Source organism: Priapulus caudatus, unplaced genomic scaffold (assembly GCF_000485595.1).
Source record: "Priapulus caudatus unplaced genomic scaffold, Priapulus_caudatus-5.0.1 Scaffold834, whole genome shotgun sequence".
Classification (NCBI taxonomy): domain Eukaryota; kingdom Metazoa; phylum Priapulida; class Priapulimorpha; order Priapulimorphida; family Priapulidae; genus Priapulus; species Priapulus caudatus.
The window spans coordinates 106,522-123,704 of record NW_014577895.1 but is presented as its reverse complement, the minus strand read 5'-3'; the positions used below and the strand labels follow the sequence as shown (position 1 = coordinate 123,704).

At 46.0% G+C, this 17,183-nt stretch overlaps 2 protein-coding genes across 4 annotated transcripts; both read left to right on the top strand.

Moving 5' to 3' along the window:
* The first annotated feature begins 6,919 nt into the window (after positions 1–6,919).
* Positions 6,920–16,437, top strand: LOC106813848. 3 transcript variants are annotated; one of them, XM_014818081.1, is made up of 9 exons: positions 6,920–7,035; positions 7,778–7,941; positions 10,311–10,550; positions 11,859–12,093; positions 12,271–12,454; positions 12,826–13,049; positions 13,456–13,602; positions 13,910–14,029; positions 14,390–16,437. In XM_014818081.1, the coding sequence occupies exons 3-9, from the start codon at positions 10,426–10,428 to the stop codon at positions 15,173–15,175; spliced, it is 1,821 nt and encodes a 606-aa protein (XP_014673567.1). In that variant the 5' UTR covers positions 6,920–7,035; positions 7,778–7,941; positions 10,311–10,425; the 3' UTR covers positions 15,176–16,437. The 3 variants fall into 3 exon arrangements, with proteins under 3 accessions (XP_014673567.1, XP_014673568.1, XP_014673569.1); XM_014818082.1 differs by having other exon boundaries at positions 7,711–7,941; XM_014818083.1 differs by lacking the exon at positions 6,920–7,035 and adding an exon at positions 7,319–7,442.
* On the top strand, positions 7,798–8,220 carry LOC106813844 (protein TsetseEP-like). Its single transcript, XM_014818074.1, has one exon. It carries the CDS (start codon positions 7,798–7,800, stop codon positions 8,218–8,220), a length of 423 nt encoding a protein of 140 aa, XP_014673560.1.
* Positions 16,438–17,183: the final 746 nt, after the last annotated feature.

The window sequence follows — 17,183 nt, the reverse complement described above, 5'->3', positions numbered from 1 at the left end:
CTGGTCTGGCTGCTGTCTTTCTTCTTGCTTTTGTTGTTGATGTAATTAAATTGCTAGTGCTGCTTACTGTATGCCTACACGCTACTGCTGCTGCTGCTGCTGCTGCAAAAGGAAAACGGGAGTGATACTCCATTAAGGAGTGTTACCCAATTTAAATTGTCATTAATGGACATAATAACATATATATATATAATAATATATATAATATATAAATAATATATATTATAATATAGTCAATATATATAGTTTGTGCGTTTAAATGTCATTATAGGTTAGGGTTAAGGAGTTAGGGTTAAGTTAAGGATTATCATAATCATTAATCATTAATGATATCAAGATTGGGAACACTAGCTAATGGGCGTTAAGCCAGGGATAACAGAAGAATAGAAGAAACTTGCGCTCGTCATTAAGCGCAAACCATCTTGGGAACCCTCAGAGAGAGCCTGAGGGGCGGGTAGCTTCCACGGGCTGAAGCGTGTGCATGTGCGCGTGAATGATGCCGTGAAGTACATCATCAATAACAACGGCAGCGGCAGGTAAGCAGACGCGTCTATAAGATATATAAAGACGTAACGCTAACGTATGTACGCGTGGAGATTACAACTGACGTAATCCTTCGATTAAATCCTTTCGATAATTCAGTTTAATCCCTCGACGTACAAGCGGATAGGGGACTGGCAACAGGAAAACAGATTTCTATAGAAGTTTAACTCAACCCTAGAGCTTATATTGGCATTCTCCCAGGGTCTGTTGCAGCGTTAATATAAAAGCGAATTTTATGAACCTATATATACGTGTTTATGAAAGCAAACATATGTTACGTTATCATTATGTTGCAGTTGATCGGTTAAGTTATGGCACATATATATATATATATATATATCATATATATATGATATATACTTATATGGTAGTATATAGTATTGATATTGATATATATATATATATAACGTAACCGTTTCGATGTTTTAGTGCAGCCAAACGTTTATTTATTTATATGTATATGTATATATATCAAGAGCTAATAAACACCTATTTATTAGCTCTTGGCTGCACTAATTAACATCGAAACGGTTAGGTTTAGCTCTAGAACTATAGCCCTTCGCGTTGCCCTGTGCGGAAGGGCTATATAGCCTATAGTTCTAGAGCTAGGTTACGTTTAGACAATATCAGGAATTCGAATGCAAACCTGATGAGATCGTATGACGTCGTGATTTCGCACTTGCAGCACTCCGATGTCACGCTGCGATGTTTACCGTGCTGCAAACTTCTCCAGCGTGCGTCTCTCTCTCTCTTCTCTCTCTCTCTCTCTCTCTCTTCTCTCTCCTCTTCTCTCTCGCTCTCTCACTCTCTCTCTCTCTCTCTCCTCTCCTTTCTCTCTCTCTCTCTCTCTCTTCTCTCTCTCTCTCTCTCGTCTCTCTCTCGCACTCTCTGCCACGTAGATGGCACCTTCAATGTCTAGAGAAGTTCCAAAGTCACAATTGTTTTCTCCGAAGCCGGAATCCGATGATGTCCAGATGAGAATCACTGGCGGGGGAGGGAGCCCCTCGTGTCGTTGCCGCTGTCACTGTGACGCAAGGTTCTCACGCACGCACACGCACGCACGTACGCACGCACGTGTCGTCTGCTGTCGTTTCACCAACGCAGACGCAGGTCGCCGCTAACGTATGTCCTCTAGGTATATCTCTTGCACCCTGGAGAGAAACAGCAGCTGTATAGTCACCACCTGCAGATAACTGACTATACCTGCGTAGGACCTACTACCTGCCGTTGCCACTCACTCTACATGTATAAGCTCTGCGGAACACGCTGTCACGGTTCCAGCACTAGGAGTAAAATGGCCCCCGCCCGTACTATACCTACGTCTAGATCTGCTAGAAACAACTTTCCGGTCCGTGGGCACGTTGAATCGCAGGGGGCATTTAACCGTGAATGACAGTGACAGAGGGGTACCGGTAAACGCGGGGAGGGGGGAGGGGGAGGGGGGAGCTGCGCAGTGAGCCGGACCCTCACTCGTTCTGTCAGCGTGCTAGCTGCTATGAGAGGTGGCGGCGACCGGGGAGGGGGGAAGGGGGCATGCTTTTATTTCGCTACGCATGGCACATGGATATCTTTAAGGAATATACTAGTGGATCAAAGTCAAAGTTCTCAGTGGGTGCCATAAATATATTCCATAATATACGTTGTATATGGGTATAAAATGTCTATTTATATAACATGTGCGCGCCCTAGATCTATACCTATACGTACGTAACCCTTTGCTCCCCAATGGATACTGATGTGCCATGGAAAAATGTTACACATAATTAAGTAGGTTGATGCCAGAAACCGCCCATAGAGTATAGATTACGGTATATAGGTGCACAAGTACAATGCTACAAAGAAATACCTACCCTAGTAATATTAAGGATAATTGATAACAAGCACATATAAGGCCAAAACAAAATATAGGTGTGGTTACGGTTTCCCGACCGACCCTATTTATTTCCAGCGACCCTAAACATTTTATTGTAAATTTTCTTTAAAGAATTTCAAAAAATATGAATTCCAGTTCCTGCTTCAAAATGTACAACGCACATCCTTCGGACATGGTTCGTAAATAAAATATTTCAAGAAAATAAAATGTTTTTCCTACTTACCTACCCTATTTTTTTTCGGCATGTAACGGTAACCACACATATTTTTTTTTTTGCCTAACCAGAGCTTATAATGATTATTAAAATTATAAGCTCTTTGATATAACTCCTTATGGGATTGACATGCACTTTTAAATAAACACGTGTTTCAAAATAAAACATGCAGTCATTATATGTAGACCTATTCATGATAACTCATATTTAATCGCCCATCAATTTGCATTATTTGTGATACATGTACCGCTACTACACCACCCAAGCAGTATATATATGTAATATATATATATATATATATATATATAATATATACATAAATATAATGTATACATACATAATTATATATAATGTATATATAATATATATATATATATATGTAATATATGTAATCATTGCCAAAACGTTGCTACTATAAGCATATATATATATACATGTATATAATTCAGGGCACAATTTTAACAGTCGTCCGGTCGTCCGTGACGACTGGATTTTCTCTCGGGCAACTACAAATTGCATCCGTGGTTGTCCGGTGTCCAACCTCTATAAAAAAAATTATATTCATAATGCGCGCGTTCATTTTACATACGGCCAGGGTTGCACAATACGCTGCAAACGTACATGTCTAGACGCATTGTCTGGCTTGCTTGATACAAAGTATAACATTACATGTTAACAACACAATGTTCTTCGTGTTAATTTTCAATTTTGCTCATCTGTCACTTGACAGTGTTAGTAATGTTAGTAATGTTAGTAGTGTAATGTTAGTAGTTAATGTAAATGTTATGAAATAAATTTTATGCACTTTTAATTACTATTATTATACGTCATTGATCCCAGCATCATTTACACATTACCAATATTTTATTATCTTCATATAATGAGTGAAACAATGCGAATGGCCATGTCTGCTGTCACTGCAATACGTACAAAATGTACATGATTAGGCCTTTACTTTACAGCACTGAGCATCACGTGAGCAGAGCGCATGCAGAACATGTTTAAATAATATCCGGACAACAAAACTCTTGAGGGACAACCCTTTTGGTCTCTTGGTTGTCCTCCGGACAACCCAAAAAAAAACCTTAAAATTGAGCACTGTAATTGCATATATATAACTGGCACTGCATATAATCAGGAGTAGATAATAGGGTTATCTACTCCTATTATCTACTCCTGATATAATGTGCATAATATAAATGCATGTATACTATACATGTGCAATGATGAATCATGCATGGACAGTATCAAATGTCCTCGACGATAACGGCAATGAGGACAATAGTAATTAATGAACACAGTTTCTTAGCAAGTGAGCAAATCACGATACTTTCTTTTTCTATATACTGGTCATATAGGCAAACCTGTACTGCTGTACACAAAGGTCACTCCAGAGAAATGTCAATGGTGGCATTTGTAGACAGAAGTTGATTCCATAGACATCACTTACCACTAACATGGATTTGACTTTATCTGCAACTCTATGACCATATCGATAGAAAATCGTATCAAAATGCCCCTATCAAAGGGTAAAATAATGACACATAAAATAAACAATGTTCTCTTTGGTGCAAGAAAGTCATGTATGTAAATAAACTCTCAATGAAGTTGATGGGATGCTTGGCATATATGGCAGGAATCATGGTGCTATATATATTCGTTACATGTGCAATCTTATAATAATAACACATTATTGTATTAATTATTAGAAGTCTGGGGCTGTTTACCAGAGATTGGAGACTTAATTATTGCTGGAGCAATAAAAATATCCAGAGTAGTTTCTTTCATCTCAAGTAGGGTGGCTGGAAAGAGGTTTATTATGCATTAGCTTTATTTTTAATGATTTGTTTGCACCACAGGGTCTCGTAGAAAAAAATCGTGTGCACCCTATGCTATAATTATATTTCTGTGCAACATGTGTTATGTATTATATCACGTAATGTATAGGGTCATACAATTACAGGATGTTTTACCACGGCCACGGCCTCCTATGCATGGTTAGAAGTTAGAACAGCCAGTGTGATGTTCAGGCAAACTAATCATGTGATTACACAGCTATAGGACAAGAGCACTTTTCATGTTATGTGCCTATATAATGGGACAATGTATGCATGAGTGCGAGTATGTATGTGCAGTATGTAAGCCCCTGGATCTCAGTGTATGTGACCTGATGGTGATCGAGAATAAGACATGTAAACTCAAGAGTAAATAAATATACACTCTAGATAAATCTAACTAATATCTAGCTAACTAATATGTGTGGTTGTCATAGTATTCAGCAGGCAGTGGCATATCCAATGAGAGGATAGGCGCATTCTTACCCTATGCACTTACTTTTAAATGTGTACTACTCAGTGGCGTAGACAGGTCCTCAGTTGTGGGGGGATGATTTCCCTGTTACTTCCATCACAAAGTATACTAAGAGTGTATGCGCGCAGCGCACACTGCGAACGCCTTGGCGTGAAGCGCCTAACGGGTGGGGTCCAGGCGCCCGCCCCAGGAGCCCTGGCGGGGTGCAGGGGCCCACCCTAGGGGCCCTGGCAGGGTGCAGGGGCCTTGGTGGGGTGCAGGGGCCAGCCATAGGGGCCCTGGCGGAGTGCAGGGGCCTGCCCTAAGGCCCTGGCGGGGTGCAGGGGCCCGCCCTAGGGGCCCTGGCCGGGTGCAGGGAGCTCTTGGATTTTTAGCATTTTTTAGCATTAGGCCGTTTTTGAAGGAATTGTAAGTGCAATATTTGTGAATTCTAGGGTTATTTTTTTCTTTGGTTTCCAGAGGTTTAATAACACGCAACCCCCCACACACACACACACCACCACCACCACCACACACACACGCTAAAACTGTAGAAAAAAACAACCAGATTTCAACCAGTGCATATTTTCACCCCTTATACAAAATCGGGTATATACTTCCGGTCAGTTCTCAGCACACCCCATCCTCCCCCCAAAAAAGTGTGATGAAATTGAATTTTCCCCATTCAATCCCAGTGAAAATTCAATATCCTAACTCTCAATAGGGCTCGTAGGGTCTATGTCCCCCAGGGTACTATCGGAGGGTACCCTGGGTACGTTCGATATATCGGAACGTACCCTGGTAACTATCTGATATGGTTAGGGTTAGGGTTAGTGAGTAGGCGTAGGCGACTCCCTATACTCGTTAGTGGAGTAGGCGAGGTACGGTCCGGCATATTAGATAGTACCAGGGTACATTCCGATATATCAAACCGTAACCAGGGTACCCTCCGATAGTACCCTGGGGGACATAGACCCTCTCAGCCTCAATAGGTCTATTCTAATTTTGAATAAAGCAGGGATTTTTCAAGGACTGTGCGAACCATGGGTTTGAACTTTTGTGGGGAAAAAATCGTATATATGGGGAATGAGTCCAAAATTAATCGTTTTACTTTTCAGTAAAATGTCATTCTTGGAACGAGTTACAGACATTTTACAGTAGATATGTATATGAATATACATAATAAATATTAATAATTAATATTAATATGTCACTTTCCATTTGTGTAATAACACTAATAGATTAGGAGAGTATGAATAGCGATGACGGATTTGTAGATAAATGTTCAGTATTTATTGCCTGTATAATATGAATTTTTATATTTCCCCATTTTCCTCCTGAAACTGAAAGTAGGAGGGGATGATTATACACGCCATCCCCCACCTCAATAAGTGGGGGGGTGGGATATATCACGCCCCTAGCTCTAGTACTATAGCCCGCGTACAGTAACTGCCGCTATGCGGACTAACCGGCTAATAGAGCTACCCCCCCACCCCACATCCATAAAACACCAGAAAAATTAATTTGCCAGGAAAAAGTGCCCTTTTAGGCCTTTATTTCTTCCTGTACAACGTACCCCCTTTCAAAAATCCTGGATCCGCCCCTGCTAATATATCTACTATGTAATATAGCTACACTATACTATATCTATACTATATTATATATCTATAATATATCTATACTAATACTAGTAATGTCTATGCCTATGGCAATATCAGCAGAGCAGCAGAGTTTCTGCATCGCACCACCATCTATCGTCTGTTGGTGAAGAAATTCTTCTCGGCGAATCCAACCGTATGATGCGGTTCGAGTCTTTTAAAGATCTGAAGAAAGATCTTAAAAGCAAGCACTTAAACTAATAAAATAAAAGTAAGAATATTAACTCACTGATGATTTAGAAATATAAATTATTGCAAAATTACCATAGATGCAACTATATCTTCATACATGCTGAACTAGGGCGATATCCGTATCATACTCGCAGCACCGGTCAACAAGGGTTCAGGTCCTTCAGGAACGAAGAACGTAGAACCAGTTTAGGCAGTGAGACGAATTTTGCATATTTTCAGGGGAAAGTTCTTATTCTTTAACAGCCGGAATTTGTGAAAAATACGCAGTGAGTATGATCTAGATCATTACGTACCGAGTATGATCATTACGTTCCATCGCGTACGTTGTCGTTGGGTTAAATAATAAATACACAATCATAATACTGTACTGTACACAGTCTGTACATACCGAATCGGTATCATTTTAGAGTTAGCTTTCGCTTTTTTTGTAAAATTGTTGGCTGCTTGGCAGCGTACCAATACGCTTTTTCCTGCACATCCGCACTCTACCCCGTTTGTCACGTTGCCGGCACGTGATCGTGGCCTCAATTGCCCGAGTGAAGGTGAAGTTGTGACATTCGGTGCTTCAAGTTCTTTTTTGTTAGCCAGTGCCGAGTGGCAGCGACGGTGAATTCACATCAGCTGTGCAAGTCTAAGACCGTTTGTGTATGCGAAAACGTATTAAGACCAGAGAGTATGTAATCCAGGACTCCCATTACTAACGTCACGACGCGCGCTAACGTTACTTTCATGCTTGTGCTCACATATATTGTACTAACAGGTGTCGACACAAAATGCTTGTGGTTACGACTGTAGTTAGTGTTAGGATTAGCTCGCAACTCGATCCCACACACATACGAACGTGCACGCACACACACAAACATACACACACACATGCACGCACACACACATACACACACACACACACATGCACATACGCATATATACATAATTTTATGCAGCTCGAAGCAGCGAACGACGACGCTCGCTCATGCATTTGTTACCACGGCAACCATCCTCCCGTTGCAGGACCGCCGCCATCAGCCAGGATGTCGTCGCCGGACGCTATCGTGGGAGAGGGGCCGAGCCGGGAGAGCGTTCAGAGGGAGATCAGAGACAAGGTCTCCAAGCTGGAGGAGGGACTGCAGCAGCTGGAGGTGTCGAGGGAGGGACTCGCGCGGAACGTGAACGAGGTAGGTCGTCCAGGGAGCCCGTCGATACAGGGAGATGTCCCGTACGTCGATCTTTGTTACGGTCACGCTGACCCTGGTCGTGATGCTGACCCTATTCCTGACCCTTATCCTGACCCTGATCCTAATCCTGACCCTTATCCTGACCTTGATCCTGATCCTGACCCTGATCCTGACCCTGATCCTGATCTTGATCTTGACCCTGATCTTGACCCTGACACTGACCCAACCCTTAGCCTAACCCTAACCTCAACCCCAAACGTAAACCTAGGCCTAACCTAGCTCTAGAACTATAGCCCTCCGCTCTGCCGCAGGGCTATAGAACATACTATGGCAATTTCCAGGTAGTAAGCAAAGACAACTTTTTACGGTTAATAACTTCTTCGGTACTCCAAATAAAGCACATTCTCTGTCGCACAAATGTCTTAAGTTACTGCAAACTAACGGTTAAATGTTGTACTTGCTATATTACTCGTCGACGAATATTATTTACAAACTTGTCACTGCCATTTTTTGTTGCGCGGTTCCGGCGCCAGTGAGCGGGCACAATGTATTTCCAAGTGCAGGGGTGGGCAGGTTGCACGCGGTTATATCAACACCGTCGTTTCTATTTCTGTTGCCATCGATATGCGCGTATTCTCCTGTTTCTCCATCGATACGCGGGTCTTTGCCATCGGTCCTCTGTCTGCTGCAACCTCGTGCAACCTGCCTACCCCTCCACTTGGAAATACATTGTGCCCGCTTAATGGCGGTACCAAGTTTGTAAATAATATTTGTCCACGAGTAATATAGCAAGTACAACATTTGACCGTTAGTTTGCAGTTTAATTTTAGTGTTTGCAGTAACTTAAGACATTTGTGCGACAGAGAGTGTGCTTTATTTGGCGTACCGAAGAAGTTATTAACCCATGGTTCGCACAGTCCTTGAAAAGTCCTTGAATTTGAGGGGAGTCCTTGAAAGACTTGAAATTTAGTAAATGTTGATTTTGTGCTTGAAAAGTCCTTGAATTTATGAAAATGTCCTTGAATTTTAGAAAGAATCCTTGCCTGTAATAAAAAGAAATTTTGTACCATCAATAATGTGCAAACCTCATAAAAATTGCGCGTTAAATGAGGCTTAAAAAGCTATAGACATGATAGACAGTTAAATGATGATCACAAATAGCAGTAAGTCAGAAAATCAGTCAGTAAATCAAGGTATGTTGTAGAAGTGACAGTGTTTAGAAGGGTTTATTAATGTGATCCAGGTAAGTTTTAGACATGACATGCAGTGATTAAGAATGTTGGTTATTAAATTAATCCAGGTATGTTTTTGTTCGCGTGTATGAATTCCGATAAAACTGTCTGAGTAAAATGTCCTTGAATTTCCGATAAATGACCTTGAAAAGTCTTGAAAAGTCCTTGGAAAAAAATTTCCAGTCCTGTATGAACATGTAACCGTAAAAAGGTCTTTGGCTTACTACCTGGAAATTGCCATAGTATGTTTTATAGCCCTGCGGGGCGGAGCGGAGGGCTATAGTTCTAGAGCTAGGCCTAACCCTAACATAGTGATCTCTCTCTCACACACAGGTGGCGCTCGCCATCATTGAGATGCTACGTAACAGGGAGATGTGGCTGCTCTCTCCCTCCCTCCCTCCCTCACGCCTCTCTCTCTCCCTCACCCCCTCACCCTCTCTCTCTCTCTCACCCTCTTTCTCACCCTCTCTCCACACACAGCGTGCCATGGCAGGTGCGCTCGCGGTGAGCTCGCGCATCATGGAGACGCTGAGTAAGAGGGAGATGTGGCTGCTCTCTCCCTCCCTCCCCTCACCCTCTCTCTCTTCCTCACGCCCCCACCCTCTTCTCCTCTACCTCTTCTCACCTCTCTCTCACACACAGGTGCAGAGTGGCAGGTGCGCTCGCGGTGAGTCGCATCATGGAGAGCTGAGTAAGAGGGAGATGTTGGCTGCGTGCTCTCTCCCCTCCCTCCTTCACCCCCTCACCCTCTCTCTCTCTCTCTACCCTCTCTCTCACCCTCTCTCTCACCCTCCTCTCACCACACAGGTGCAGTGGCAGGTGCGGCTCGCGCGGTGAGTGGCATCATGGAGACGCTGAGTAAGAGGGAGATGTGGCTGCTCTCTTCCGCCTCTCCCTCCCTCCCTCCCTCCCCCCTCACCCTCTCTCTCTCTCTCTCTCACCCCTCTCTCTCACACCAAGTGGCAGTGACAGGTGCCGCTCGGCGGTGAGTCGCATCATGGAGACGGCTGAGTAAGAGGGAGTATGTGGCTGCTCCTCTCCCTCCCTCCCTCCCTCAACCCTCTCTCTCTCTCTCTCACCTCCCTCACCTCTCTCTCTCTCTCTCACCTCTCTCTCACGCCTCTCTCTTACACACAGGTGCAGTGGCAGGTGCGCTCGGCGGTGAGTCGCATCATGGAGACGCTGCGTAACAGGGAAATGTGGCTGCTGGGGCAGGTCGAGACGATCCAGCACAGCCGCGAGGAGGCGCTCAATGGCCAGCTGTCGCGCGTCAACCAGGCCATCGCCGGCTGCTGCGCGCCGCGTCACCAAGTTCGCGGAGGACGGCAGCGTGAACGCGGCCGCGGTTGAGGCGCGCCTCGACCAGTGTCTCAAGCAGTGAGTACACCACGCTTGAGAGAGAGGCTTCGGGGGAGCAGGGAGTCTCGGGTGGGTCTAGTCTGAAGATGTGAGGCATTTAAGTGTGTCAGGCGGTGAGTACACGTGCTCAAGAAAGAGAGAGGCTTCAGCAGGTAGTGCACGTCTCGACCAGTGTCTCAAGCGGTGAGTACGCGGGAGACGTTTCGGTGGGTGAAAGGGTTGAGTCTGAAGTTGAGGAGGGGGTTTGAGACTCGGGTGGCGTGCGTCAGGGCTCGAATTACAACGACGGCACCGACGGGCAATTGCCGTCGTGCCCTATGCATTGCCGTACTGCCCCTGAAAATCCAACTCGACCGACGGCAGTCATCTGCCTTGCCCTTTGTGTAATTGCCGTCGGGCGCACTTTAATCTACTGCCCTAGTTTTTCGTTTTAGATCGGAATCACATAAGCACGTGGCCCGTGCGTGCTGTAGTTGCAATGATGAGGCTTAAAACCGATAGGTCGCAGGAGAACAATAACAGCAGTCGGATAATTATTCAGCCTGATAGCGGGCATATAAAATTTATTGGTACTGCTACTTCCTTAGCAGAGGGGGGGTAAAGGCGTTGGTGTTACGGTGTAAGCTTACATGGGGATATTGTTTTGGCTAGACTTAAAAGCAGTACGATGTTGATTACTATTGTTATGAGTTTTCCTTTATTTTACAAAAGTGCCTTGGTGGCAGTTGGTGCCCTTCTCAAATTTTGAAAGTTGCCTTGGTGCCTTTTAAAATTGCCTCTGTGCCCTTCCATTTTAGAGAAAATTCAAGGCGATTTCTCACGTGCCCTAAAAAAATTGCCTTGCCCTTCTCGCCGCTTAATTCGAGCCCTGGCGTGCGTGTTTGCACCAGTGTCTCAAGCGGTGAGTATGGGGACAGAGGCTTCGTGGGATGGGTGGGGGGAGTTCGAATCTCGGGTGGCATGCGGGGTGTAGTCTAAGGCCATCCTTAAAAAATTATATGTTTGCTGTCCTCCGACCGACCCACGAAAATAGCCGCGACCTACGTTTTTTTTGACATTTTGGGTTCCATATTTTTTTATTTTTTTTATTTTTATTTTTATTTTTCATAGTTAAGACTGAAACACAAAGCATGTGTGGCAAACATGAGGACAGACTTAAAATAACTAGGCGTGACCTACCTACCTACCCACTAAAAAAATTATGAGTCGGGGGACAGCAAACATAGAATTTTTTAAGGATGGCCTAAAGAGGGAAGTGCTTTCGACACATGTAAGTCTTTATCTTTATCGGTCGGCTGATCGTCGTCGTCGTGCGTCTGCTTGCAGGCTCGACCAGCTATGCGACACGTCCGACCACAGCCAGGTGGTGCTGCGCGCCGACACTAACTCGCTGCGCGACAACATCCGCGGCTTCGGCGCGATCGAGACGCGCCGCCAGGGGGCGCCGTCGTCGCTGCCCGGCGCCGCCGCGCTAACGTCGCAGTGCTTGCCGTCGTCGCTCGAGGAGTACGAAGATCTCGACCACCACCTGATGCACAAGCCTGTCGCCGACCCGTTCAACGTGAGTGGCGCCCCCTCTGCCGTCGCTGCCTTAAGTGGCACCCCCTGTGCTGTCGCTGCATTAAGTGGCGCCCCCCTGTGCCGTCGGAGCCACGTTCTGTCCGATCGTCTAACCGTCTCGTCCAATCAGCCATCCCTTCCAGACTAAAAAATATCTCTGCCGTTGTCGTCGTCACAGATTGTTGTCGCGTTCCCGAAGCTATCTGGTCGCCGTGACGACTGGCTGACCTCGTCCGGCACCGCGACCCCGACGACCGACGGCGCGAAGCCATGGCCGCCGTCGTCGGGGGCGACGACGCCCTCCGCCGCCGCGCCGAGACCGCCGCAGCATCTCAACATACCGCAGCGCCACCTGGAGCTGGGTAAGTGTGCGTCGCACCCACCCACCTGGTGGGGAACGCGGTTATACATATATATGTGTGTGTGTATATTTTTTATATGCATACGTATATATTAATATATATAGTATACAATATGCATACCAAACGTATATTGTATACAATATGTATAATACACGTATATTGTATACAATGTGTATAATACACGTATATTGTATACAATATGTATAATACCATATGTGTACTATACCTATATAGTATACAATACGGAAACTGTAATTATTTAGTATGCAACGCATACAGTATACATATATAGTATACAACGCGTACACTATACTGTACGCGCTCACTAACATACACTAACATGCACTAGCGTGTTCTCCGCTCGGCTGCAGGCGGTAAGGACACGCCTGTGAGTGCGCTCAGCGAGGACTCGGCCCTTAGCATCCAGCACTGGCTGCAGCAGATCAAGACTGAGACGGAGGCAGAGCCGACCGTCTACGATGACTTTGAGGTGATACCGTGGGGCGCGTCGGCGTCGGCCGCTGCAACGTCGTCGTCAGGGGAGGAGTCGTTGTTCGGCGTTCTCGAGGCGCCCGACACGCCTCGCTACTTCAAGGTGAGATGCTGGTTTTAGTTTTGGTTGTGCTGTTTCCTTGCTCTCTCTCGTTCTCTCTCCCTCTCTCTCTCTCTCTCTCTTTTTCTTTCTTTCTTTCTCATCACTCGATAGCTCCCCCTCTTTCTCTTTCTCTCTTTCTCCCTCTCTCTCTTGCTTGCTGGCTTTCTCTCTCTCTCGCTCTTGCTTGCTGCTCTCTTTCTCTTTCTCTCTCTCTCTCACTCTCTATCTCACATATTTGTGTCTCCCATTCTCTCTCCTTGTCCTTCTCTCTTCATTCCTTCAGGTATGATCGTTCCACTCTGCGTCACCTGCCCTTCTCCGCCCTCATTACTGGCATTGCCTCGTGTCTCAAACTGGTCATCAGACTATGGCCTCGTGTCTCAAACTGGCACTCGCCACATTCCAGAGAGTTCTCGAGTCGCCCAGCAGCAGATGGCTCGTCGCCGTGGCGACGGAGGTGTCTCCCAGCGCCACCTACCAGCGGCTGCAGTACTTCGTGAAGGTGACGGACAACTGGGACAAGTGGCTGAGCAGGAAGAGCAAGAAACGGCAGGTACGCAAACTAGATGGGCGCCGCGTTCGCCGGTCTAAGTACATATAGCAGCCAGATGGCCCGTTGTCTTAACACCACAGTGCGAATAGGTTAGGTCCAGTGGCCGCCATGTTGGCTGGCCATGAACAAATTTTGTGTTTGCACTTGTGAAAATGTGCGAGGGGGGAGAAAGGGCAAAAAAGAGAGAGAAAGAAAGAGAGAAAGAGGGAGATAGAGAGAGAGCGAGAGAGAAAGAGAGAGAGAGAGCGAGCGACTATCTTCTACGTCCGACGCGGCTTTAACGCGACGTGTTTCGTGTTTCTCGCAGGACAGCGAGGAGGGTGGCACGGCGTCGCCGGCGGCGACCGACGGAGAGATGCTCTTTCCTTACTTCCAGCAGATCTCGAGCAGCGTCGAAGGCTGGCTCTACAACCCGAGACTGACCGAGGTGAGAATGTGCCGCGGCTTGCTCTATAAACTCTAACTTTAACACTAAAGCGTCGTTAACATCAGTGCATCGTTAGGATTAACCCATCATTAACTTCAACACATGCCCCCCCTTCGCGCTGCCCATGGTTAAAGTTAATGAATCGTTAAGATTTACCCATTGTTGACACTAATGCATCATTAACACTAATGCGTCATTAATATATATGCGTCGTTAACATCAAACGTGTCGTTGAATTCAATGCGTCTTTACAATTAAAGCGTCATTTACGTTAATGAATCGTCAGGATTAACCTGTTTTTCAGACTAATTAGTCAGTAACGTTGACGCATCGTTAACAATAACTCGTCTCTCATTACAGAAGCTCGTCAACGCTGTCCGCCGCGCAAGCCAGCACAGTGGCGCCCCTTCGCCACCGCCTCCCACGCCCACCAACCGTTCCCACGGCGACGGCGACGAACTTGGCCACTTCAGGCGTGTCCGTGCGGCCTCCCGCTCTGATTGGCTGAAGAAATTCTCTGCCGGTGAGGCAGTGGCGGCAGGTTCGCGCAAGCGCGCGTCCCCGTTCGCTCACTTTGAGCGTGTATCCAAGGACCCCTCCGATTGGCTGAAGAAGAACGGCCAGGAGGCGCCGGCGTCGCCCGACGGAGCGTCACCGTTCGCCCACTTCGAGCGCATCTCGAAAGACCCCTCCGATTGGCTGAAGGAATGCGTCGGCGCGGCGATGCCCGACCGCGTCGCGTCGCCGCCCCCGCTCTTCCGGCACGTCTCTGCGAACGCCGGAGATTGGCTGCGCCGAGATTCGGACGGCGAATCCGTCCCCTTCGAGTTCGTCTACCCGCCGGCGGCGTCCGACGTCACCAAGCTGTGCCCCCTGGTGGCCGCGGATTCTCCGTCGTCGTCGCCGGGGGTTGTCTCAGCGTGGTTGAGGGTTGAAGACCCTCTCGGCGCTCACGCGATGGCGCCAAGCTCTCAACCCGCCGTCGCTGCCGCTACGGCGGAATTTCACCCGTTCCCGCTGGGCACTCACGTCGTGGCGGCGACTGTTCAATCCGCCGCAGCAGCAGCAGCAGTTACGGCGGATCTCAACCCGTTCCAACAGCCGCTCAACGTCCAAGAATGGTGCAAGGTCGCAGCGACGCAGTGACGGGATGTATGGTGAGGAAGGAGGAGGAGGAGGAGGAGGGGGAGAGGGAGAGGGAAGATGAGGCAGGAGTGGGATAGGGAGGGTTTCTCAGGAAGGAGGGTTAAGTCTGCGTAGAGTAGGGCAAGGAGAGAGGGGAAGAGGGTGGGGAGGGAGTGGGATAGAAAACGTTTTATCAGGAGGGACAGGAAACTTGTGTAGCATAGTTGTAGAGGGAGGGAGAGATGAGGGAATGTAATTAATGAGGGAAGGTTTTTTTTTAGAGAAAAGTGGAGCGTGGGTAGAAGGGTGGGAGGCTAGGTGAGGAGGGGAGAGGCTGGGAATAAACTAAATGCACATGGAGGGAAGAATAGGATGACAACTGCTAGTGCACTCGCACAGATCACTGGCTATTGCCAAGTGAAGTAGCACAACGCATACTTATTATTTAAGATTCGGTGCCAAGTGGCCAATGTTTATTTTCCATGTTTGCAAACTTAACCGTTAAGCATTAACAAAATAATATATTAAAGCTGAATGGTATATTTGTAGAATACATTTATTTACTAAAATAGGTGAGATTTTTGAACTAAAATTGTGAAATGATGTATTTTCAGTGGCTCTTCCCTAGTTGGGAAACAACTGACTACATTCTAATTTTGTGTACATGATATATGGTATATTTATATATATATATAGGGCCTATATATGTGTAGCACTTACATTATTGTCTAGCTTGCTCGTTGCGAGAAAGCCCAAAGTATTTTATCTCTCAAGCTTTCTCTCTAGTCATCACTGCCAGTGTGCAGTATGTGGCCAGCAACCTGTTACCGGTCGTGTGACACTCGAACATTTCTGCTACACTATATAGGATATGCTGACGACTAGGGTACATACGTACTTAGAGGGTTTTACTGCCAATACGAGAGCGTCCGATTGAAAGTTCTCGCGTTTGTAGCGCGTGATATATACGTGCGCCACACGAGGAGCAGGTTAATATCAACCTCGTGGCTTTTAATTATGCCAATAATAATATGGCAATAATACGTCACGATCACTTGCCACATGGAAAGCTTGCTGTTGCTAGATATTAAGCTTTCTGTTGCCATATAAGAAGCTTTCAGCGGTCATATTCTAAGTTTTCAGTTGTCATATACCATGCTTTCAGTTATGTTGTCATATACTAAGCTTTTAGTTACCAAATGCTAAACTTTCTGTTACCATATAATACACCTACTGTTGTGAAGGTTTTCGAAAATAAATTGCTTCTGCGTTGGTAAAACCCACTCTAGTGTTTAGCTCATACTGAAACTGGTCCGTCAACTGTGTGCGTGCGTGCGTGCGTGCGCGCGTGTGTGCCGGTGCATCATAAACTACAGAGAACACATCGGTCTAGAAGTGAGGTAATTAAAATATATATCCTGTTTAAACGAGTTACATAATTACAGATTAATCCGCGCGTGGCACGTTGAGCTCGAGCGCCTTCAAGTATTACAATTACAACTGCGATGACAACGATTCTGCGTACAGGCATCCTAGCGCCTATTTTGAGCATTTCTACTTCGAATGTTCAATGAAATAACCTGTAATAAAGTGTGTTCGAGTCCCCGTTTAAGATTAAAAAAATGTTATTTACATGGGGGGGAGGGCACATATTCTAACAAGGAGCTCCCAGGCTACAAAAAGACCTTGCAGAAACGCTACAATCTGTCTGCACACTGAGTCGGGTACTCCTTCTACAAGAAGAAGCAGAAGGTCCCCCCCTTACATACACCGAATTTTATTCGGCTATAATTATATTATGGCACGCCTGATATTATCTGTAGGAATATATGGAAGATGTAGAAGGTAGGTAGATAGATAGATAGATAGATAGATAGATAGATAGGTAGGTAGGTAGGTAGGTAGGTAGGTAGGTAGGTAGGTAGATAGATAGATAGATAGATAGGTAGGTAGGTAGGTAGGTAGGTAGGTAGGTAGGTAGGTAGGTAGGTAGGTAGGTAGGTAGGTAGGTAGGTAGGTAGGTAGGTAG

Bases quoted from the DNA above. Each gene is read 5' to 3' on its own strand.
- LOC106813844 (XM_014818074.1), top strand. From the start codon at position 7,798: ATGTCGTCGCCGGACGCTATCGTGGGAGAGGGGCCGAGCCGGGAGAGC.
- LOC106813848 (XM_014818081.1), top strand. From the start codon at position 10,426: ATGGCCAGCTGTCGCGCGTCAACCAGGCCATCGCCGGCTGCTGCGCGC. The intron at 12,094-12,270 runs GTGAGTGGCGCC...TCGTCGTCACAG, and splicing joins CTGTCGCCGACCCGTTCAAC to ATTGTTGTCGCGTTCCCGAA. The intron at 14,030-14,389 runs GTGAGAATGTGC...CTCTCATTACAG, and splicing joins ACAACCCGAGACTGACCGAG to AAGCTCGTCAACGCTGTCCG.